This window comes from Hyaena hyaena, unplaced genomic scaffold, assembly GCF_003009895.1.
Source record: "Hyaena hyaena isolate Hyena2069 unplaced genomic scaffold, ASM300989v1 scaffold_402, whole genome shotgun sequence".
NCBI classification, from domain to species: domain Eukaryota; kingdom Metazoa; phylum Chordata; class Mammalia; order Carnivora; family Hyaenidae; genus Hyaena; species Hyaena hyaena.
Genome location: NW_024081034.1, coordinates 413582 through 439212, shown reverse-complemented (window position 1 = coordinate 439212; position 25631 = coordinate 413582). Strand labels below are relative to the sequence as shown.

The 25631-nt window shown below is 37.2% G+C and overlaps 1 protein-coding gene across 5 annotated transcripts in view; it reads left to right on the top strand.

Annotated features, from left to right (window-relative positions):
• KDM6A (lysine demethylase 6A) overlaps positions 1-25631 on the top strand; it is a 209666-nt gene that overhangs the window by 114980 nt on the left and 69055 nt on the right. For all 5 annotated transcript variants that reach the window (XM_039251920.1, XM_039251921.1, XM_039251922.1 and 2 more), the window contains 2 exons: positions 6264-6318; positions 10551-10585. In XM_039251920.1, the coding sequence (XP_039107851.1) occupies positions 6264-6318; positions 10551-10585 (90 nt within the window). The remainder of the gene's footprint in view (positions 1-6263; positions 6319-10550; positions 10586-25631) is intronic.

Here is a 25631-nt window from a genome sequence, read left to right as displayed (position 1 = left end):
CACTCTGCCAGCCCAGTTTTGTTTTTCCAATTGATACTCATTTCTGCCATGAGTTCTTCTGTTACATACCTTTAAGCGTGCAGTAGTATAAACAATAGAAGTACTTCAGTTCCTCCAAAATACATGTTTGAAAAGGACATGACTGTTCATAGATGTGTAGTAACTATTCTCTCTGATACAGAGTGATTAGAGTGAGGCCAGGTTTCCCATTTCAGTTTTCTCTCAAATATATTTTACCTGCAAGAAATCATTTCTAACAAAGAGCATATTTTTTGCTGTTTACCCATAACAACTAGCTTTATGAAGCATTCAGTGTCTCTAATGCCACATCAAAAGAAAAAAAAAAGGGTGATGTTCCAAAACATCTTTTTATCCCCTTTGTAAAATATATATCATGTGCTCCTTGTATTTGTTATTGGTGTAAATATCAGTCTTACTGTGATATGAATACAAATTGTAGACTACCTGATTTAAAGAACTTGGAAAAGAAGTCATCCTGTATTCTGATCATTTGTGTACACAGATTAGACACATACTAGAATCAGTGTTTTAAAATTTCCAGTGAGTTCTATACCTGTACTTTTGTAAACTGCAATAGTAATGAGTTGGGAAACAAGTAGGACACTGGTACAGGAGAAAAGATGAGCAAGATCTGTGGGATAAATGGGTTCTCTGTGGATGAAAGGATGAGAGGTGATACGTTCTGTAGATCTTAAGGAGTTAATAACGTAGTTCATTTATTAACTGATTCAGTGTGGGAATAGGGTCCTCATGTATTGGCTTAAGTCACTTTGTTGTAGGTGATAAAGTAAGCAGCAGATTTGGGGGTTGGGAGGTGGAAAGGCTTTGAATGGAAATGAGTCCTTTGGGAGTATATTGCATTGGAGGTACCTGAGGGATATCTGATATTGGTATAGCCAGATAGAAGTCTAGAGCCATAAAGAAGGGCTGTGAAAAGAAGAAATAAGATTTGGAACATCTTCAGTATTACAGTATCTTTTGTGTGACCTTTTTGTTAAGGAAACTTTTGGAGGAGACCAGATTGGAAACTTCTTTTTTGAGAAGAGATTGCCAGGATCTGTTAGCTGTTAGTTACTGGCGTGCAGTAGAGTTTCTCCTCAAAACAGTTGTAATAACCTTGTATTACAGAGAATCCGAAGAGCTTGAGTTTGAGGGCTTTGAAAGAACCTCAGTCAGATCAGCTTAGCCAGCAATGTGACTCATAAGCCCTACCAGAACTTTCCAGGTTCAGCTCTGCATCTCACTTTCAGACACCAAGTCCCTAAAGTGCCATCACATCGCAGGACTTTCCCTAGGCTTATCCATTTATCATAGACTATTAGGTTTGGGAATGAAGTTGTTGGTTTTAATTTGTTCTCTTAGAATTGTGGCAGTCTGTAATAATGAAAAAGTAGACAATTACTTGCAAGTGTACACGACGTATCTTTTCTCCCTTAAAATGGTCTATAAAACCCTCTTTCATAAAGGCTATGTAGAAATAAGTGATTTCCTCAGCTTGAAGTACCTCTCTTTTTTTTCCCCTCATCTATATCTTTTGGATTCCATCATGGAATTGTCTTTTAAACTGCTGCTGCTGCTGCTTTTTTTTTTTTTTTTTTAAATATTGTTTTTCTTTTTTTTTTTTTAATGTTTTATTTATTTTTAGGAGAGAGAGAGAGAGACAGCGTGAGCAGGGGAGGGTCAGAGAGAGAGGGAGTCACAGGCTGAAACAGGCTCCAGGCTCCGAGCTGGCAGTCAGCACAGAGCCCGACGCGGGGCTCGAACCCACGAACTGCGAGATCATGACCAAAGCGAAAGTCGGCCGCTTAACCGACTAAGCCACCCAGGCGCCCCTGCTGCTTCTTTTTTTAAAGATTATTTATTTTTTGAGAGAGACTCTGTGTGCGGGGGCTAGGGGGAGAAAGGGAGAGAGAATCCCATGCAGGCTCCACGCTGCCCGTTCAGAGCCTGACGCAGGGCTCCATCCCCTGAACTTTGAGATCTTGACTCGAGCCAAAACCAAGAGTCCAACGCTTAACCTATTGAACCACCCAGACAGCCCTGTCTTTTAAATTTCTGTTAGAACATTAATGTTGGTGGCCATGTATTCAGTTTTGTAGATGCATAGCCATAGCAGAGTGCCTGGCATTGCCCACATTTTATTCTTGAAAGGCCATGTCTACACTAATTGAATATACTCAACAGTATCAACTACTTGCCTACGTGGTCTGAAGTAAAGTTTTGGGGGGCAAGTACACAATTTAAAAACTAAAATAGTGAGGGGCGCCTGGGTGGCTTAGTCCGTTAAGCGTCTGACTTTCGCTTAGGTCATGATCTCGCGGTTTGTGGGTTCGGGCCCCGCGTCGGGCTCTGTGCTGACTGCCAGCTTAGAGCCTGGAGCCTGTTTCAGAGTCTGTGTCTCCCTCTCTCTCTGACCCTCCCCTGCTCACGCTGTCTCTCTCTCTCTCCTAGAAATAAATAAAAATATTAAAAAAAAAACCCTAAAATAGGGGCATTTAACCCCAATGGTGCATTGCAGTACCTTATAGGAGCTTTTTTTCTGGTTCACAGGGTGTCAGCCCCACCCCACTGAGTCAGAACATCCAACATTGGGTCTGGAACCCAAACATTGCTCCACATTTTAATAATTTATACATACATAAATAATTTCTTGATTATAAAAGCAAGTTCTATCACTGTCTTCAGGATTGGGACTGAAGGGCTCTATAATTGGAAAGATTCATGAGATAACCACAGACTTTACAGCTAGAAGAAAAACAATTTAAAGAGAAATAAAGTCTTGAAACTTGAATTTTCCATGTTAATTACATGAATATAGATTCTCTTCCTCCAGATAGAAATCAAGTCCCTTAGTCTTTATAAAGCAAAATGCTATGAAGTTATTTTGAAATATTGAACAAGTCAAAAGCTTCTAAAACAAAAGGTAACTTTGGTGATAAAGAGGTCAACAGAAATTATTATGAATAGAATTTTTTGTGAATTTGACCAGAAGTGCTCTATAAAAAGAAAATCACCATAACATTAAAAAATATGTTAGGTAAATCTTGCTTGGAAATTGTCTGTAGAATGCTTTCTGCCTTCAGGTCTGTATGTAGTCTTTGAACTGCAGAAGCCTCTACGACATAATAGCTATTTGTTTCGCCCAGCAGTAGTCAGTTTCAGTACTGCAGTATTTCCGTGTGGGGTGCAGATGTTTCCTGACAGCTTCTGTTGGTTGCAGGGATGGCTCCTGGCTGTTTTGCCATGGTATTTTCAGATCCCGGCACTGATTATTTATAATCCATAGTCCTTTCTGCTGGTTTGTATGTTCATAGGTCCATCTATTTTGCATCTGGTTTAGATACTAATCTCTTTTTTTAATGTTTTATTTATTTCTGAGAGAGAGAAAGAGAGACAGTGTGAGTAGGGGAGGTCAGAGAGAGAGGGAGACACAGAATCTGAAGCAGGCTCTAGGCACCGAGCTGTCAGCACAGAGCCTGACGTGGAGCTCGAACCCACGCACCGTGAGATCATGACCTGAGCTGAAGTCGGATGCTTAACCAACTGAACCCCCCAGGCGCCCCCTGGTTTAGATACTAGAAATGAAACTGTGAGGTCATGTCATCCCCACCCCAGTCCCAATCTTCATTTAGTTTACTGGAAAGTGTGGCATGGTTTTTCTTTATATGGGGTAGTTTTATGTGACTTCATAGTTGCTGCTCATACTTCGTAATTATTCTGTAAATTCTTTCATTCTCACATGCACATGTTTGAATATGTGCTCTTTTGCCAAGTAATTTTTCTAATATTGTTGCTGTTTGAAAAAGTTTAATATTTCATGATGATGTGGGTTCGAAATGAGACATCAATGACTTCATTGGTGCTTTAAGGTTGGTTAATAATTATATAAACGTGGTCCAGAACTGCTTCTGCCAGGTTTTATTGCAGGACCTTGCACATTGATAGATGAACTGGAGTCTAGGCAGTTCGAATTCTGCATCTCTCTGCTCTTTGGGGGATGTCATTGTAATGGTAAAACTAAAATACGGCCATCTTGAGGTGTGTTTTTCTTTAGGTCAGTTTGTATCCTTTGACGGCTCAGTGAGGAGAGGTCTGCTTGCTTGCTCTTATCTAAATCCTAATGTGTGCCAACAGGATAGACTAGACTTAGGAATGCGCACAGTCTGAATGTGTGGCTACTGGGCTCCTCTTTTTGCCTAGAGGAAGACAGTTGGTTACAAAGCATACTTTGCTTTCATAGTGCTCAGTTTTTATTTCCTTTATAGAAGTATAGTTGACATACGGTGTTAATACTAGATTCAGGTGCACCAGTACTCTTTAAAATAGTCTGCTATCTCGTGCTATGGTAGCACACTAAAGGGATGTTCGAGGGTATATACAATCTGCTTAGTAGGCCAAGGGAAAATAAAAGCAGTTCCTTGATTTTATTTTGTTTTGTTTTTAATAAAAGCAGTTCTTAAACTGCTCAGGTGTTGGATTTTTTTTACCCCACTTAATCAACCATGACAAAGAACTTTTCATTTGTTTCCTTGACCATTGTATTCCTAGTGCCTGCTTTGTCTTAAGACAAATATTTGTCCTAAGACACTTGATAAATATTTGTTGAGTGGATTAAATATTTAATAATTAAGGGTTACAGTCATTTTGTTAGTGGTTTGTCCACTCAGAATATTACAACCCTTAAATTTTAAAGAGTACTGCAAATGTAGGCTAGCCTAAATATGCTTGAATATAACACACATTCGTGAAGGAATATGACCGCTACTGTGTTCCTACCAAACAATGCCTTCTCATCTTTCCTTCACTGTAATAGTGGGTAGCTGACATGAGATTAGTTTTGTTAATGGAGGGTTCTAGTTGGCCAAGTGCAGCTTTGTTTATTCTGTGTTGAAATACAGTACTGAAAGCTTGCTGATGATTATTTCTCTTGATAAAGCCTTTTTGAATTTACATCTGGAAGTTGCCATGATGCATATCATTCAGTTTGTCTAGTAGTTAGAAGAAATACAACTATTTAGATATTTGGATTGTGGATAAGAGGGGGCTTATTGTGGTCAAAATATTTATTTCTTTATGGGTTTGTGCTTTGGCTCTTGATTATTTTTAATGCTAAAAACTTATAGAGAATCAGAAAATTTGAAATTTTTTTCAATGTTTTAAAATTTTTTTTTCAAAATTTGAAATGCTTTTCATCAGAATTCAAAGAGATTTACTTTTTTTTTAACTTAAGGATTTTATACCAACTCTAGTACTTGTTTTTCTTTCTTAGTTTATACACCACATTTAATGTTGATAAAGTAGATGTCAAATGTCACCCAGTGTTCTTGATCATGATTTATGTTCTTAAAAATTCATGTTATCCTTTGAATTTAACATGTATTTTTTGAGCAGGCTTATATGATGTTGTTATAAGTAGGTACTGTAAACTAGTCGTGGTTTAGTAATGTCTGCACATATAACAGCACATGCATTCTAAAAAGATGATTACATTTCATAGATAAGTTTGAACACAGGCTATTTGATGCATTCTTGGTAGTATTTCAGATAGGTTTTTTTTTTTAATGTTTATTTTTGAGAGAAAGTGTGAGTGGGGGAAGTGAAGAGAGGGGGACAGAGAATCTGAAGCAGGCTCCGCCCTGACAGCAAACCCCGGTGAGGGGTTTGAGCTCACAAACCATGAGATCGTGACCTGAGCTGAAGTTGGATGCTCAACCAACTGAGCCACCTAGGTGCCCCGTATTTCAAATAGTTTTAAAAGGCACCAACTACAGTTGATTATTGAAGAATCGGTAAGGGCAGATAGTTTTACCCTTTATTGTCATCGTATTTGTTAGTTTGTTTCTAAAGTTCATGTCTCATTTTAAGATAGGCAGTGGTATTCTGACATCAATATCATTGAACTTTAACTTTCAGTTTTTAAAATAATGGTCTTAAACTATTTAAACTGCTCTATAACTGATAACTATTTACCTGAAGACTTTTTCTGAAGCTTTTTTCATATAAACAAAATTATACATGCAATAACTTGGTAAAGTTAATTCTCCATTCTCAACTGCCTCAAGAAAGTCACCCAACAGCCTGTTACCAGCAGTAAATGTACAAAGTGATTCTAGTTGGTTGTCTAGTGTGTTTTATGAGCAGAGCATGGTTTCACTATTATGTTAGACCTTATGTACCTGAAAATGCAGGCACATTTATATGACTGAATTTAGTGCACTGATTTTCTTATTCTCTTCTTGCAGCATTTTCAGTTAGCTTTGGTTGACTGCAATCCCTGCACTTTGTCCAATGCTGAAAGTAAGTATTAAGTAATAATTTTCTACATGTATTCAGATCACCTCCTGGCAAATAATAGTAGTAATGATGGTGATGATGATGATGATGATAGTGATAAACTCCTTTGCAATTTTCTTTGAGAATTGTTGGATCTTAACTGTATTGGTTGCCATGGCTGCTTATACACATGGAGCACGTGAGACCAGTTATTGTGAACAGTCTGTGTCTAAAATAGATACGCCAGCAAACTGGGTGGTTGAATTAAAATTGTCTGCACTAATGAACAGGATTGATTATGCATTAATTGTAGATGACTTGGGGGATTAAAAAAGCAGGGTTTGCCAGTGTTTTAGAAAAAATGAGGATACAAACATTCTTATGTGGTCGCTCACTGATTCCTGCTGTGTGGTATGAAAATTATTGGTAATTATGACTACTTCCTTTGTTTTTTTTATTGCAGTTTTACACATCATATATAAAGTTTGAAGTGACTTCTTTCTTTCTTTTAATGTTTTATTTATTTCTGAGAGAGAGAGAGAGAGAGAGAGAGCGTGACAGCGTGAGCAGGGGAGGGTCAGAGAGAGAGGGAGACACAGAATCTGAAACAGGCTCTAGGTTCTGAGCTGTCAGCACAGAGCCCGACGCCAGGCTCAAACCCACGAACCATGAGATCATGACCTGAGCCGAAGTCGGATGCTTAACCGACTGAGCCACCCAGGTGCCCCTGAAGTGACATTTTTCAGTTAATTTACAAAGAATGTGTGTGAGAAACCTGTTCCAATAACCATGGTTTTCTTCCGACAAGTCATTTTCTGCTGCTGTGTACGTCTCTTTCCACAAGTAGATTGGGTTGATTATGATGTGTTTATCAACTTGTATGCGTCGTCATATTTAGTGTTCTCTACAGTAGTTAGTAAAAGTTTTAAGGATATTCATTGGGTTCAAGCTCAATTTCTTTAAAACTTTCTTGGAACATTAAAATTTTAATTAGAGTGTATGAAAACTTGAATCATTGTTAATGAAACTTTCAGGTCAAAGGATTCTAGGTTTTAGAAAGTCAGTCTTTTGCTCTAAGTGATTTCGTGTTTTAACTGTATAGGATGCCATTAAGTGAAAAGTAGTGCCAGTGTTAAAAATGTCTAAGAAAATGATTGAATACATGAAATTAGAATGTAACTTGATAGTACCTGGATGACGACATGGTATGGATTAAATCATCATCTAAGCCAGACCCATTATATCATGCTTTTACTAGAGGCAATTTCCTGAGAAGACAGAAACGATTTCTGTTTTCTTTAAATGAAACTCAGGATTTAGTACTGAGCAGTGTATTTGCAGAATAAATGGTGGGAAGGTAACAAATGCAGCAATATTGTAGTTTCTAAAAGGAGGTTAGATTAGAAAAAAGTTCAACTCATCGATACATTTATTAAATGTTAATTTATACTTTTTCCTTAATTATATAGGAGTAAGGAAACACCTCATGTTCATTTTATTGGTTATATCTTATACCTTAAAGCTAACTCTCGTAACTCTGTGTCTGTTTGAATGATAACTTTTGAGGGATGTTTCATAAACATTAGACTAATTCTTTTGGTAAATCCTCATTTTAGTCTACTCTGTTGAAGTTAAAACTCAGCTGTAGGTCCTTGCTCTTGCTTACAGGAAGACAGCTACATCTGTAGAATGAGTACCACTGGGCAGGAAACTTCCTGTTGAACGCGAAGAGGATATTTGAACCATAACGAATACATCTTCAAGTTGACTGTGTCTGTGTCTCTGTATGTTGTTGAGAAGGGAAGTAGGACGGAGGGTAACCAGCATCCTGGTTTGCCTGGACTTTCTGTGCCATGAGGCTGGTTACTGTGATGGAAGGGAACATGCTTTATTTAGAGACTTTAGGCCATTATAGTTCAGTTGATTTGGGTAGTTTATTTTAGGCAGTCTGCGTGATTACATGATAGCCGTGGTAATGGCTGGTGTCTCACGGAGCACTAACAAATGTAGATTACCTACTTTGAGCCAGACATTATTACTATTTAAATACCAGGCTCTTCTTATCTTTGCAAGGCTTATTTCTCTTGGAATTTTTAACGTCATCACATATTCGTGTACGCCACAGGCCTTGACTCTTCTTTGAAATCTTCCGTGTTACTTTGTGATACTACAAAAAATCAGAAAATTATAGAAAGTAAAGTAAGCTTTTAAAAAATGTCTATTTGAGATATTTCTATTTTATGGCACAGCTCATTTATGCAATTAAAAAGTAAGTAGATACACTTATTGCTTCTAGAGCTTTTTAAGGGGTTAATTACGGTTGGCGTTTTAAAAAGTAGAATCATGGTGGTGCGAGACTTCATTATATGTTGGTCCCTCGGGATAAAATTGTTTCCTCTAGATTTAATTAATTCTCTTAATTCTAAAAATAACATAATTTCTGAATAAAGTTGAATTTCAGAACCTTTTATGGCAATATTTGTTAAAAATTTCCACTTCTAATTGAGACTTGTCAAGTGGAGCTTTTTTTAGTTGTAGGGTTATGTTTCAGTTGAAGAGGATTTTTAACAAATATGTGGTGGCTTTCACACTACAAAAGATGACACTGGATTTAGTAATTTGTTGGCTACGGAGGCCGTAGATGGAGGGCCTAGGGATGAGCTTGGAGGGAGTTAGGGGATGCTAGCTAGTTCTTTTCTTCCTCATCACCTTTATTAGAGGGGTAAGAAGATCAGGGAGATGAGCATAGTTTTCCCATTCCTTCTGCATTCTCTTAACCTGTAACCCAGTCTCCCTCCAGTGATGTAGTGAGGTGAGATTTGGACTTGAATCTTAAGGAGAGCTGTGTTGGAAAAGGGACGTGGAGAATAAGAAAAGCCCTCAACAGATACAGGTGAAGGGGATATCTCTGTATGTAGAAATTTTACTATTATTATGTGTTTTTCACAGAAAGCTGATGTTCATCGTCCAAAGATATTTTTGTTTTTCCTCATCTCTGATTAATGTGTGACATTTAATGATTACTTATGGGGAGAGATGTAGTATTTACTTTCGATCCAAAGATGTTGTTTGGTTTTAAAGTTCATTATATATTTCATCTGTTTGTTTTGCTCTTTATGGTTACTTAGTCTAGTTCTTCCCAGGCGCTGGTCTAGGGAACAGGTATTGGCATCTCTTGCAGAACCCATTAAAAAGGCAGCCTTCTCGGCCTTGCCCCAGGCTCACTGAATCATAATCTCAGCAATCTCTATTTTTAACAAGCCTCCCAGGTGAATCTTATCGTTAGGAGAATCCGTGAGAGCGTTAGTTCATCATGCATCCCTCAGTGAGGACTTGATGATAGCCGTGTGGACCTGGTTTTCAAAGATCCTCATAAACATTTTGCCTATAAATTTGATAGGCTCCCAGACTCTTTGAAATCCGGCTGTGAAATCCAGGTAGATAGAACATTTAAGAAAGAGATTTGTCATTGAAGAATGAAAATTATGGTATTAAAGTAGCTAGAATCCAATTTTGATTCCTAGTTCATTGTTGCTTTTGTTGAATCATTCATACTTTGGCGATGCAGTATCTCAAGAAGAGCTGCAAACAGAAGCTGAAATACATTTTTGTTTGATTTTCAAGACATACTTGTTAATCTTGTGACTGTTTACTATTCTTGCCTTCTAAGTGGTTTGTCCTTTATTTTCCCCCCTAAATAATTCTGAAGAACTGATAGAGAAATGCAACAACTCCATTTCCTCTGTGTTGTTACCAGCATCATCATGGCTTATGACTTCTTTATAAATGTTGTTATGAAATATGGTATAAAGAACTAGAGACTTTCTTTGGTTTTAATATTTTTTTTTTACCCAAATACTGACTTTACTATATTGTATTGATTTGGAACTCAGTTTTTAAAGTACCAGTTTATAAAATAGATTTATAAAGAGTTTTCTCTGTTTGCTTAATCTTACAGTTTTGGACTTTGTAAGGAATATACTTGCTTGCTATAGGTTTTAATGTTAATTTTAATAATTAAACTGACAAATTTTGATATTGACCAACAATGAATACATGTAGCACATATGGCTGCTTCTGTCATGCTCTTCAGTGTTTTTGCTGGTGTATTCTGTTTTATTAAAAATAAAAGTTATGTTCTATTATTACTTAAATCTCTATAGTGTAGACTGTGCTTATGTTTGACGTTTTATACTATTTAATTTACCCCACACTACTCTGTTGGTATTGATTTTTATTTTCTGTCATCTTTGCAGTTCAATTTCACATTGCCCACTTATATGAAACCCAGGTAAGTGTTTTAACTTACTTTACTTAAACAAATGTGATCACCCATAAGTGAAATCAGGCATACATGTATTTTAATGGGATTCTGGACATTATTTCCTTCATATATTTTATATTCAATAAATGTGATCAAGATTTTGCTTAGTGAAACAGTACTTGCTGTCTATGAAGAAGTTTCATTTAATGTTTTGCCTCCGAACTTTGAACCATCTGTAGCTTTAAATGACTGTATTCAAGTTTTCTCTTATTCTTTTTTTCTTATTATTTTTTTTAAATGTTTATTTTTGAGAGACAGAGCACGAGTGGGGGAGGCGCAGAGGGAGAGGGAGACTCAGAATCTGGAGCCTGCTCCAGGCTCTGAGCTGTTGGCACAGAGCCTGGCATGGAGCTTGAACTCACAAGCCATGTGAGATCATGACCTTAATCGACTGAGTCACCCAGGTGCCCCAAGTTTTCTCTTATTCTTAATGTAGAATGCCTAGTTTTCTTTGCAAAATGTTTATAGATGGTTGTTGTAATGCATTGCTTTTTAGTTCTACTTTTTCTTAAGCTTGAAATGTCCCTTCCACATGTCACTATTTAAAAGCTATATTAGGGTCATCTCTTGATCTCATTACCAATACTTTTATGGTTGCTATACTTAAAAACCTTTCTGTTGAATTTTAGAACATTTTGTTTTTGTGTATGACAGATTTTGCTTAGTTGTCTGATAAAAGGTATAACACATAGACATTTACTCCAGGCAGTAGGATGGAAAATCAGTTATAAGTTGATATGAGAGTAAAATAGTGAGTAATCAGTTTTACCAAAACATCACTTGTATAACTGCTTTTTAGGAGAGAAAATACTGTTACATTTGTGCATCCATTTTGTAAGGTCTGTTTAGCTTCAGTGCCACCATGGAAGGCTTGAAAAAATTAACATCAGATTCCTGGACACTTCTGTCTGCTGTGTGCCCCCTTCCCCTCACAGTGTGTGTGCCCTAGCAGTAAGAATTTATGCACCCTACTAATCTAGGGGATTTTATCAACCTCGAGAAAATGCATGTGAGAATTACATCAGCCTGTAGGTCAGTCTTCACCTCCCAATGCTAATCCCAGCCTCCTGCCAACCCCCTCATTTTTGCCAGATCAGCAAGGGCCCCAGGGGAAATCAGCTTCCTCTCCAAAGTTGTTCTTTCCTTGGAGTCTTAGCTCTTTCTGTTCTCATTACCTCAGGATCTCTCTGCTGCCTTCAAGATGAGAAGTTCTGATTTTTTCCCCTAAACTTTTCTACTACTTAGTGAGATTACAGGTCTGGTACTAGCCAAAGCTGAAGTTTTCTCACTTTTATTTTTAATGAGAGGTTTTGCTGGTGGTGGAATTCTATGTTATTTGACCACTTGGAATTTACATTCCATTGTCTTCTGGCTTTCATTGTTTCTCATGAGAAGTTGTCTGTTAGTGTTAATTTTTTAATCTTGTAAAGGTAATGTGGGGACAGGGCCCTCCCTCCATTGGTTCTTCCATTTGATAAATTTTAGTTCCCACTAAGATTAAATGAAACAAAACCAAAAGAACAAAATTCATGGCAAGGAGAGCGTGTAATTATTAGGCAACAAAAGATGGCAGTTGTAAGCATATGAAAAAGATGGAAAAATCTCTATTCGAGTACTTAAAACAAGGGTTTTTATTTTCAGAGGAAAAAGTAAGAAAAGCAAAAATGCCTTCCTCCCTCCCCATAGAAAGTAATTTTTTTGTAGTTCAGCTGATTTGTAGGAATATTTATTTATGAATATGGAATTTTGAAATGTAAATTTAAGTAGTCATATATGGTTAGTGGCTATTGCTGGGTATCCAAAATAGTTCAGTTACAGTTTCTTTATATAAGAAGTCTTCCTCCTAATGTAGAAATAATTTCGTATCACTTTACAAATCCTGAGGCCCTATCCCCACATTACCTTTACAGGATTAAACAATAAGACTGTGATAAAGACAGAAAAGTGAGGGAATACTTTTTAGCAAGAGTGGTTAAGGAAGGCCTCTGAGCAGGAGCTATTTGGGCTGAGCCCCCAAAAATTTTTGGTTAAATTTAATCATAAATCTGGGTCAGGGTTACTTTAGTTTTCAGCTTTAAAAAAAAATGTTTTATTTTTATTTTTGAGAGAGAGCGAGCGAGAGAACGCGCATGTCCATGCATGAGTTGGGGAGGGGCAGAGAGAATGGGGGACAGAGGATCTGAAGCAGGCTCTGCATTGACAGGACAGAGCCCCATGTGGGACTCTACTCACGGACTATGAGATCATGATCTGAGCCAAAGTTAGACAATTAACCAACTGAGCCACCCAGGTGCCTCTCAACTTTATTGAGGTATAATTGACAAATAAAATTGTAAGATAAACTGCACAATGTGATAATTTGATATACATATACATTGTGTGAAAGGGTTTCTGCCATTGAGTAAATTAACACACCTGTCACCTCACCTACCTCTCCCCACCCCCACCAAGATTCTACATATAAGTGATACCATAAAGTATTTGTCTTTCTCTGTCTGGCTTATTTCACTTAGCATAATGCCTTACACGTTCATCCATATTGTTGCAAATGACAGAATTTCCTTCTTTTTTAAGGCTGGAATACTATTCCATTGTATTTGTATACCGCATTTTTTTCACCTATCTTTTCACCAACTCTTAGGCTGTTTCCATGCCTTGGCTATTGCCAGTAATGCTGCATTGAGCATGGGAATGCAGATATCTCTTTGTGATAACGGTTTTGTTTCCTTTGAAAATAATCCAGAAGTGGGATTGCTGGATGATACAGTAGTTCTGTTTAGGTATGGATAATTTTAAAGGGATGTCATCTCCCACACACCTGTTCTTACTAGATTTAAACATTAGATTCTCATATGTTGCTCTGTATATTGTCATACCATCTCTAAATAAAGATAGTTTTCTCTGTATAATGTCATATGTTCAAGTATAGACATGTCATATTATGAATTATTCTTGGAAAGTTCTATCAATTATTCTTTCACATTCACATTTAAATTCCAGTGTGTCAACATACAGTGTAATATTTGTTTCAGGTGTACAGTATAGTGATTCAGCACTTCCATACAACTTGGGGTGTTCATCATAGGATGGTTTAACTCCCCCTCCCCCACTTCCCTTCTGGTAACCATCAGTTTTCTATAGTTAAAAGTTCGTTTCTTGGTTTGCCTCTCCCTTCCTTTTTTCCTTTGCTTGTTTGTTTCTTAAATTCCACTTAGGAGATCCGGTATTTGTCTTTCCCTGACTGACTTATTTCGTTTAGCATAATACTCTCTAGCTCCATCCACATTGTTACCAATGACAAGATTCCATTCTCTTTTATGGTTGAATAATATTCCATAGTATTTATATATATACCACATCTTCATCCATTCATGGATGGATACTTGTACTGTTTCCATAATTTGGCTACTGTAGATAATGTTGCTTTACACATAGGGGCGCATGTATCTGAATTAGTATTTTGTATTCTTTGGGTGAATACTTAGTAGTGCAATTGGGGGATGGTAGGGTACTTCTATTTTTAACTTTTTGAGGACCCTCCATACTGTTTTCCAGAGTGGCTGTACCAGTGTGCATTCCCACCAATAGCACAAGAGAGTTCCCGTTTCTCCACATCCTCGCCAGTGCCTTTTGTTTCTTGTATTGTTGATTTTAGGCATTCTGACAGGTGTGAGGTAATCTCTCATTGTAGTTTTGATTTGCATTTCCTTGGTGATGAGAAATGTTGAGCATCTTTTCATGTGTCTTTAGGCCATTTGTGTGTCTTCTTTGGAAAAACGTGTATTCATGTCTTCTGCCCATTTTTTAATTGGATACTTTGGGGTGCTTATTGTATAAGATCTTTGTATATTTTGGATAGTAAACCTTTATCAGATGTGTCATTTGCAAATATCTTCTCCCATTCCATAGGTTGCCTTTTAGTTCTGATGATTATTCCCTTTGCTCTGGAGAAACTTTTTAGTTTGATGTAGTCCCAGTAGTTTATTTCTGCTTTTGTTTCCCTTGCCTCAGGAGACCTATCTAGTAGAAAGTTGCTACAGCTGATGTCAAGGAAATTACTTCCTGTGCTTTCTTCAAGGACTCTTATGATTTCAGGTCTCACATTTAGGTCTTTAATCCATTTCGAATTTATCTTTGTGTATGGTGAAAGAGAATGGTCCAGGTTTTGCATGTTGTTGTTCAATTTTCCCAGCACCATTTGTTAAAGAGAGTGTCTTTTCCCATTGGATATTCTTTCCTGCTTGTCCATATAATTTTGGGTTCATTTCTGAGTTTTTATTCTGTTCTGTTGATATTTGTGTCTATTTTTGTGCCAGTACTGTACTGTTTTGATCACTGCAGCTTTGAAATGTAAAAGTCCAGAATTATGATGCCTCCAGCTTTGCTTTTCTTTGACTATTCTTTGGTCTTTAGTGGTTTCCTACAAATTTTAGGATTGATTGTTCCAACTCTCTGAAAAAAGCTGTTGGTATTTTGATAAGGATTGTATTAAATTTGTAGATTGCTTTGGGTGTTACAGGCATTTTAAAAATATTTGTTCTTATCCTTAAGCATGACATGTCTTTCCATTTCTTTGTGTCATCTTCAGTTTCTTTCGTCAGTATTTTACAGTTTTCGGGTACAGGTCTTTTACCTCTTTGGTAGGTATCTTGTTTCTGGTGCATTGTAAATGAAATTGATTCCTTCATTTCTCTTTCTGCTGCTCATTTTTGGTGTATAGCAATGCACCAGAGTTTTGTACGTTGGTTTTGTATCCTACAATTTTACTGACTTTATCAGTTTTTGCAGTTTTTTTGATGGACTCTCTTGGGTTTTTCTATATACAGTACCATGTCATCTGCAAATAGGATGTCTTTTATTTCTTTTTATTGACTAATGGTGTGTTTAACAGAAGTGGTGAGAGTGGACATCCCTGTATTGTTCCTACTGTAGAAGAAAGGCTCTCAGGTTTTCTTCATTTAGGGTGATGTTAAATGTGGGGTTTTGATATATGGCCTTTATTGTGTTGAGGTGTGTTTCCTCTAAACCTGCTTTTTTTGAGGGATTTTTATCATGAATTGATGTTGTACTTTATCAGATGCTTTTTCTGCATCTACTGAAATAATATTGTAGTTCTTTCTCTTGCTAATGTGATCTATCACATTGATTTGTGAACTGAGGAATAAATCCCACTTGATCATGCTTAATGATTTTTTAAATTTTATTTATTGTTTTTACTGTATTGTTGGGTTTGGTTTGCTAGTTATTTTGTTGAGGATTTTTCATCTGTATGCATCAGAGATATTGGTCTGTAGTTCTCTTTTTTGGTTATGTCTTTATCTGGTTTTGGTATCTGGTTAATGCTGCTCTCATAGAATAAATTTGGAAGTTTTCCTTCCTTTTCTCTTTTTTGGAATCCTTTGAAGGGAACGCTTCTTAAAATGCTTTGTAGAATTCACCTGTGAAGTCATCTTGCCCTGTACTTTGTTTGGGGGAGTTTTTTGATTACTGATTAAATTTCTTTGCTGGATCAGTCTATTCGTATTTTCTGTTTCTTCTTGTATCAAGTTTGGCAGTTTGTATCTAGGAATTTATTTCTTCCAGGTTGTCTGATTTGTTGGCATATAGTTTTTCATAGTAATAATCATAGTTGTATTTCTGTGGTGTGGGTTGTTATTTCTCCTGTCTCATTTGTGATTTTATTTTTTTTATTATTTTTAAAAATGTTTTAAAATACTTTTTTATGTTTATTTTTGAGAGATAGATGGATATGGGGGAGGGGCAGAGAGGGGGAGACAGAAGATCTGAAGCAGGCTCTGTGCTGACAGCAGAGAGTCTGATGCAGAGCTTGAATTCCAAATCATGAGATCATGAACTGAGCCAAAGTTGGACTCTTAACTGACTGAGCCACCCACGTGCCCCTCATTTGTGATTGTGTGTGTGTGTGTGTGTATGCATTCTCTCTTTGATGAAACTGGCTAGAGATTAATAAATTTTACTGTTTTTTCCCAAGAACCAACCCCTGGTTTCATTGATCTCTATTGGTGTTTTAGTTTCTATATCATTTATATCTGCTCTAATTTTTATTATTTTCTTCCTTCTGCTGCCTTTAGGCTTCATTTACTGTTCCTTTCCTAGCTCTTTTAGGTAGAAGCCTAGGTTGTTTATTTGAGAGTTTTCTTCTTGAGGTAGGCTTGTGTATTGCTATATATATATATATATACTTCCCCCTTAGAAATCCTTTTGCTGCATCCCAAAGTTTGGGGCTGTTGTGTTTTCATTTTCATTTGTTTCATATATTTTTCATTTTTTGTTTCATGTATTTTTCATTTCTTCTTTGATTTACCAGTTGACCCATTCATTGTTTAGTATCATGTTACTTAAACTGCATGTATTTGTGGTCTTTCCAGAATTTTTCTTGTTTTTCCTGTGGTTGACTTCTAGCTTCATAGTATTGTGGTCAGAGAGGGAGCATGAGGTGACTTTGATCTTCTGGAATTTGTTGAGTCCTGTCTTGTGGCCTAATATGTGATCTGTTTTGAAGAATGTTCCAGGTGCACTTGAATAGAATGTGAATTCTGCTGTTTTAGGATGAAATGTTCTGAATATATCTGTTAAATCCATCTGATCCATTGTATCCTTCAAAGTCAGTTTCCTTGTTGATTTTCTGTTTAGATGATCTGTTCATTGATGTAAGTGGGGCGTTAAAGTCCCCTGTTATTATGGATTAGTTTCTTTATGTTTGTTATTAATTGTGTTTTCAAGTCTAGTTTGTCCGATATAAGTATTGTTACTCAGACTTTCTTTTGACATTCGTTTGCACGATAAATGTTTTTCCACCCCCTCAGTTTCAGTCTGCATGTGTTGTTTTTTTTTAAGTCTAAAATGAGTCTCTTATAGGCAATATATAGATGGGTTTTGTTCTTTTAGCCACCCGATGGCTTTTGATTAGAGCGTTTAGTCATTTACATTCAAAGTAATTATTGATAGATATGTATTTATTGCCATTTTATTACTTGTGTTTGTTTCTGGAGATTTTCTCTGATCCTTTCTTTCATGGTTTGCTGGTTTTCTTTAGTGACTTATTTGGATTCCTTTTTATTCATTGCATATCTATTACTGTTCTTTTACTTGTGGTTATCACTAGGTTAACACATAACAACCTCTTCTGTTTGTAACTGTCTCTATTAAGTTGATGGTCGTTTAAGTTTGAACCCATTATTTACTCTCATCCTCGTTTTAGGTATATCTTGTTATATTTTACATCCTTTTAGTTTCTGGGTTCCTTGACTGAGTTTTTAATAGAAATCTTCATTTTTGCTGCTTTTGTGTTTCCTATCTTCATACTGTCACTTTTGGCTTTTCTTTTCTACTCACAGAGTCCCGTTGAGTATTTCTTGGAGGAGTGGCTTAGTGGTCACAAACTACTTTAGTTTTTGTTTGTCTGTCAAACCCTTTATCTTCTTCTATTTTGAATGTTAGCCTTACTGATAGAGTATTCTTGGCGGGAAATTTTTCCCTCTCACCATTTTGAATATATTATGCCAGTCCCTTCTTGCTTGGAGAGTTTCTGCTGAAAAATCTGCTTGATAGCCTCATGGGTTTTCCATTATAAGTAACTGTCTTATTTTGTCTTGTTGTTTTAACTTTTTTTTTTTTTTTAACATCACTACATTTGCCATTTTAATTATAATGTTTCTTGGTATGGGTCTGCTTTTGTTGATTTTGATGGAGTCACTGAGTTACCTACGTCTATTCCCATGTTGCATAATTTTTCTTTCTCTCTTTTGTTCAGCTTCATTACTCTCCATTACTTAGTCTTCTTAGTCATTGATTCGTTCTTCTGCTTCTTCCAGCCTGCTCTTCATTGTGTCAGGCCTGTTTCTAATCTCATTTATTGTACTCTTCATCTCTGATTGATTCTAACTCTTCTATTTCTGTGCGAAGGGTCCTAGTGATGTCTTCCATTCTTTTCTCATGTCCAGTTAGTATCCTTGTGATCATTGATTTCAGTTCTCCATCAGTTCTGTTTCACCTAGATCTCTGGCCATGGCATTATCTTGTTCTTTCATTTGGGATAAATTCCTCTGTCTTCTCATTTTGTCTAAGTCTCTGCCTTCTTTTGTGTTAGAAAAGCCATTTGTGTCTCATGTTCTGGAACTTAATGGCCTTATGAAGAAGATGTCACGTAGTGTCCAGGGCCTGGCACTTTAGGGAATGTATCCACTGTGCGCTGCGTGCACTCTGCTGTTGTGTTGTGGCTGCTCTCTCCTTCAGGCAGTCATCTGCAGAGGCATTCTTTGCTTGTTGTGGGCAGTTTGTGTCCCTGGCCTGAATGTAGCAAGTTTTAATTAACTAGGTGTGCCCTGGTCTGCTTGTGAAATGAGACCTGTCATCACCTCCACTGGAACTGAGGCCCTGCAGAACTTTGTGGTCAGGACATGTGGTATAGGCAGGGGTTTGTGCTGGTCTTCTGGGGGAGGGGCCCATGCTACTGGGGCTGAGGTTAAGTGTGACTGATAAAGAACAGTTCCACTGGAGCGCAGGGTGGTGGGGCTTAATGTAAGTAATTTAGACAGCTAGTATCCCTGTTGTACTGGTTCTTGGTAGTGTCTCTGTGCTTATGCTGAGTGGTGGGGGTGTGAGGGGAGAATGGTGCCAGCCAGCTACTTTGTTCCCGGAGACATCGCTCAGTGAACACTGCCTCCCATGGACACTCTGAGAGGAGCAAATTATCTCCCCACTGCGTTCCTCAAGCGCTCTTCAGATAGCTGTTTCCATATTGTGTGTGCCTGGGTTATTTACCTGCCTCCTCTCCAAGAGCAGTCCAACCCAGCCCACTGATAACTTTAAACTTTGGATTTAAGCCCATCTGGTTTCAAGAACTCATGAAATTCAGCCCCTCTCATTTTCCATTCCAGTGGCGATAGGGACATATTCTCCTTGTGTATTCCCATATGCTCTGATCTAACTCTCTTGCTCTTCTCTCCAGCTACAACTCTCTCCCCTCTGCAGCAACCAATATCCATTTCTCCTCTAAATCATGTCTGCACTTTCTACCTTATTTGATGTGACCTCTTCCCTATCTTTAGTTGTGGAGTTTGTTCTGCCAGTCTTCAGGTTGATTTCTGGTGCATTTAGGATGATTTGTACAAAGTTACCTATTTGTGTTGGTGGGAGGAAGCAAGTCAGGGGTTCTCCTACTTGGCTACCATCTTCAAGGGAAGTCCTATATCAGTTATTTAATTTAGCTTTCCCATTTATTTATTTATACATAACATCCATCCATCCATCCATCCAAGTTAATTAGCATATAGTGCAATAATGATTTCAGGAGTAGAATCCAGTGATTCATCTCCTACATAAAACACCCAGTGCTCATCCCAACAAGTGTCCTTAATGGCCCTTGCCCATTTACCTCATCCCCCCCACCCCAACAACCCCTCTAGTACCCTCAGTTCTCAATATTTAAGAGTCTCTTATGTTTTGCTCCCTCTCCCTGTTTTTATATTATTTTTGTTTCCCTTCCCTTATGTTCATCTGTTTTGTATCTTAAATTCCACATATGAGTGAAGTCATATGATATTTGTCTTTTTCTGACTAATTTCACTTAGCATAATACAGTCTAGTTCCATCCACATTGTTGCAAGTGGCAAGATTTCATTCTTTTTGATCACCAAGTAATATTCCTCTGTGTGTGTGTGTGTGTGTGTGTGTGTGTGTGTGTGTGTACGTACACACGTACACACATATACATACATACATACAGATATACATACATACATACATACATACATACCATGTCTTCTTTATCCATTTATCTGTCGATGGACATTTGGACCCTTTCCATACTTTGGCTATTGTTGATAGCACTGCTCTAAACATTGGGGTGCATGTGTCCCTTCAAAACAGCACACCTGCATCCTTTGGGTAAATACCTAGTAGTACAATTGCTGGGTCATAGGGTAGTTCAATTTTTAAGTTTAGAGCAACCTCTATACTGTTTTCCAGAGTGGCTGCACCAGTTTGCATTCCCGCCAGCAGTGCAGAAAGGCCCCTCTTTTTCCTGCCATCCTCCTGAACATCTGTTGTTGCCTGAGTTGTTAATGTTAGCCATTCTGACAGGTGTGAGGTGGTCTTATTGTGGTTTTCATTTGTATTTCCCTGATGATGAGTGATGTTGAGCATTTTTTCATGTCTCTGTTAGCCAGCTGGATGTCTTCTTGGAAAAGTGTCTCTATTCATGTCTTCTGCCCATTTCTTCACTTGATTATTTGTCTTTTGGGTGTTGAGTTTATAGATTTTGGATACTAACCCTTTATCTTATATGCCATGTGCAAATATCTTCTCCCATTCAGTTGGCGGCCCTTTTCTTTTTGCTGATTTTTACCTTCGCCATGCAGAAAGAAAGAAGCTTTTTATCTTGACAAGGTCCCAGTAGTTAATTTTTGCTTATGTTTCCCTTGCCTGAAGTTGCTGCAGCTGAGGTCAAAGAGGTTTTTGCCTGGTTTCTCTTTGAGGATTTTGATGGCTTCCTGTCTCACACTTAAGTCTTTCATCCTTTTTGAGTTTATTTTTGTGTATGGTGTAAGACAGTGGTCCGGGTTCCCTCTTCTGCAGGTCGCTGTCCAGTTTTCCTAGCACCATTTGCTGAAGAGAGACTGTCTTTATTCCACTGGATACTCTTTCTTGCTTTGTCAAAGATGAGTTGGCTATACGTTTGTGGGTCCATTTCTGTGGGCCCATTTATGGATTCTCTGTTCTGTTAAGTGTTTTTGTGCCAGTGCCATACTGTCTTGATGATGATGGCTTTGTAACATACCTCGAAGTCTGGAATTGTAGCTTTCCCATTTTATTAGCTGAGACCTATAGAACTACTTTTTTCTAAAATTTTAAAATATTTATTATTTTTTAGAGAGAGAGAGAGAAAACGAGAACACAAGCTGGGGAGGGGGCAGCGAGAGGGAGACACAGAATGTGAAGCAGGCTCCAGGCTCTGAGCTGTCAGCACAGAGCCCGATGTGGGGCTCAAACTCACGAGCTATGAGATCATGTCAGACACTTAACCAACTGAGCCACCCAGGTGCCCCATAGAACCATGCTTTTTCCTAATAATAATAGTGTTAATTGGCCTTTATCCCCCCCTTGAATTTAATTAAATAACTTGAACAGTTTGCCATCAAATTAGAATTAATTATTGTTATAATAATAATAAAAATAAAATGTAATTATTATCCTAATTATCTAAATATTAGCCTTCAGTGAGTTGAGTAACTCTTTTTTTTTGTTGTTAAATTTTTATATATTTTTGAGACAGAGAGACAGAGCTTGAGGTAGGGAGGGTCAGAGAAAGCGGGAGACACAGAATCTGAAGCAAGCTCCAGGCTCTGAGCTGTCAGCACAGAGCCCGACTGAACCCACAAACTGAGATATGACCTGAGCCAAAGTCGGACGCTTAACCCACTGAGCCACCCCGACGCTGCAAGTGTCTGGCTCTTGATGTCAGGCTCCACACTGACAGTGTAGAGCCTGTGTGGGATTGTTGTGCTGCTATCACTGTCCCTTTCTCTGCCCGTGCCCTGTTCACATGCGTGCATCTGTGTGTACAGTTGCTCTCTGTCTCTCTCAAAATAAGAAAATAAGCACTAAAAAAGAATTTTTATTAGCCTTTATAGATGAAAGATACAGAATTTTCCCATTAATTTTATTTAAAAAAATTTTTAAATAGTTTGTTTATTTTTGAAACACAGAGAGACAGAACATGAGTGGGGGATGGTCAGAGAGTGAGACACAGAATCTGAAATAGTCTCCAGGCTCTGAGCTGTCAGCACAGAGCCCGATGTGGGGCTCAAACCCACGAACCCCGAGATCATGACCTGAGCCGAAGTCGGACACTCAACCAATTGAGCCACGCAGGGACCCCTCCCTCTAATTTTGTTATGAAGGCATTACTTATTTTTGAATAGATAACCCAAAATGAAAGTGCCTGAAAGAATACTCACTGAAGTCTCATCCTCATTCCTTTTCTGTAACAAACTATTCCACTCCCCAAATGTCCTAGTGTTTTTCATATCCTTCCAGAGAAATCCTTGTATATATAAGTAAATCCATATATGTGTTTGCACATATATTAGTTTTTCTTTATTTTATTGAAATATTAGCCAATCACGTATATTTTTTCTCTATCTTGTTTAAATTGTTTCTTTAAGTTAGTATTATATTTTGGAAAACATTCCGTTAGTACATGTGAAGCTGTATTATTTCCCTTTACACAGGTGTACTGTAACTAATTTAACCGTTTCCCCCCTTGAGGGATAGTTACAAATAATGTTATTAAGAATACCACTGTCTATAAGAATGATTAGTTTCATTTTTATCATTCACTTCTAATCATCTGGCATTAGTTTATTACAAAAGCACTGTAGATTGGCTTCACTTATGTGTATTATAGAAATACAAAAATTCTAAAGAAAGAAGAATTCCAGTTGATTTTTAAAGATGCATTAAGTATGCCATGAACTTAATGAAGGATTTATTTCATGAATAAAGGATGATTCAATGTAAGGAAATTTGTTAACAAAACAAAAATCAATGTAAGGAAAACTAACTGTATTGTGAGGAAGGAAAAAGATTTTTTAAAACAAATGAACAATGTGAAAAAGCAAAACCATAAACCTAATTAATAGGTCAGAATCTTCGTATTCTCAAAAAATTGACAAAATAGATAATCCACAAGGTAAACTTGATCAAGGGAATAAAAGAAAGCACATACACAAAGATAACCATGGGGCACCTGGGTGGCTCAGGCGGTTAAGCGTCTGACTTCAGCTCAGGTCATGATCTCATGGTTCGTGGGTTTGAGCCCTGCGTTGGCCTCTGTCCTGACAGGTGGCTCAGAGCCTGGAGCCTGCTTTGGATTCTGTGTCTCCCTTTCTCTCTCTGACCCTCCCTTGTTCACCCGCCCCCCCCCCCCCCGCCCCGAAATAAATGAAAACATTTAAAGAAAAAGGTAAGATAATCATGGAAACAGAAGAAATTAGAACTCTTATGCAAGACTACTTAGCAGGCCTCTATGCAAATGAATTTGAAAATTAAATGAAATGAACTACTTTCCAGGGAAATACAGATTAGCAGAATTGACCTCATTAGAGTTAGAAAGTTATAAAAAATCAATTTCTGTAAAAGAAATAGAGTAAATTAAGTAAGGCCTTGCAGAAAGCACCATGGCCAGATGGTTTTACAGGGGAATTCTAAGCCTTTTAAGACCACATAATTCTAATACTTTATAGATCGTTCCAGAGCGTTGGAAATGAAAAACTTCCTCATTTCTTTCTCTCTCCCCCCCTTTTTTTTTAATGGGGTGGAAACTTTTAGCAGCTTTTGAGTGACATTAGCATTTGATAAGAGTCCTTTCTGCACTTACTGATTCTATAGCATATTTAAAAATATATAACGGAAACAAAATCCTTGATTCTAAAAATTAACTACAGATCATAGGGCTTTTGTATCCCCTTTTTTTCAATTGTAAAATATATGACATGATTTTACCATCTGAGCCATTTTTACACGTACCATGCCGTAAGTACATTCACATTGTTGTGCTGCTATCACTGCCATTCATCTCCAGAACTTTTTCATCATCCCAGACTGAAACTGTACCTGTTCAACAGTAGGTCCTCGTTCCTCCTTCCACTCAGTCCCTGACAATTATTATTCTATTTCCTATCTCTGTGAGTTCAACTAGTTCATGTAAGTGGAATCATATAGTATTTATTTCTTTGTGCCTTGTGCATTTTATTTAGTGTAATGTCTTACAGGTTTGTACATGTTGTAGCATGTATGAGAACTTAACTCCTCTTTACGGCTGAATAACATTTCATTGTCTGTACATGCTACATTTTGTTTATCCATTCATCTATTGATGGACACTTGGGTGGCTTCCACCTTTTTGCTGTTGTTGATAATGCAGCTATGAACATGAGTGTGCAAATATCTGTTTGAGTCCCTGCTTTTAATTCTTTTTTATATGGAGTTAGAAGTGAAATTACTAGGTCATGTGATAATTCTTTTAAAATTTTTGAGGAACCATCCTACTGTTTTTCCCCTTTTCTTTTTGAAGCAAGTATAACATCAATACCTGAACCTGATAAAAATGGTACAAAAAAGAAGCAATATACAGACTAATATCACTAATGACTCTTGGTGTAAAAGTACTAAATAGAAATTTAGTAAACAAAATCATTACCTCATTAAAGAGATAAGATACTATGACCAAGTGGTATTCATTCTAGGAATGCAAGACTGAATGTTAGAAAATCCATTAGTATCAGGCGTCGTAATCCGTTAGTATTAGGCGTCGTAATAATAGAACTAAAGGTAAAATCAGATTAACATCATAGGTGCTGAAGAGAAGCCTTTAACTAATTCAGTGACCATTCCTAATTACAAAAAAAACCTCTGTCCCAGTTGGAAATAGGAATTGAGGGTTACTTTTTGATCATGGTAAAATACATACACTTTAGTGCCCAAATTAGTGTCTTACTTCGGGGAAACACTAGAGACCTTTTCATAAAAATTAGGAGCAAGGCAAAGATTCCTACTGTCTCTGTAACTCCCCGTTATTGTACTATAGGTATTAGCTAGTGCAGTTAGACAAGAAAAATCAATTAGAGACACAAATTAACATAGAGAAATTAATAACCTTCAACAACAATAATTAGCATAATTTTAGAAAAAATTCCCGCTTCAGTATCAGCAAAGTAATTAAATATTTAACAATAAAGTTTAAAGACATACTAAGACTCAACAGTATAAAGGTATTGATTCTTCCTATGTTACTTTATAAATGTAACACAGCATCAATAAAAAATACTAATGAGCTTTTAAGGACTTAGGTACGTTGCTGATATGCTAGAATAGCTAGGAGAACGCTGCGGAGAAATTGTACGGGTTATACTAACTCTACCAGACAGTAAGATATACAATAAAACCTGTGTAATTCAAAGTGCGCTACCGGCATGTAAGTAGACCAGTG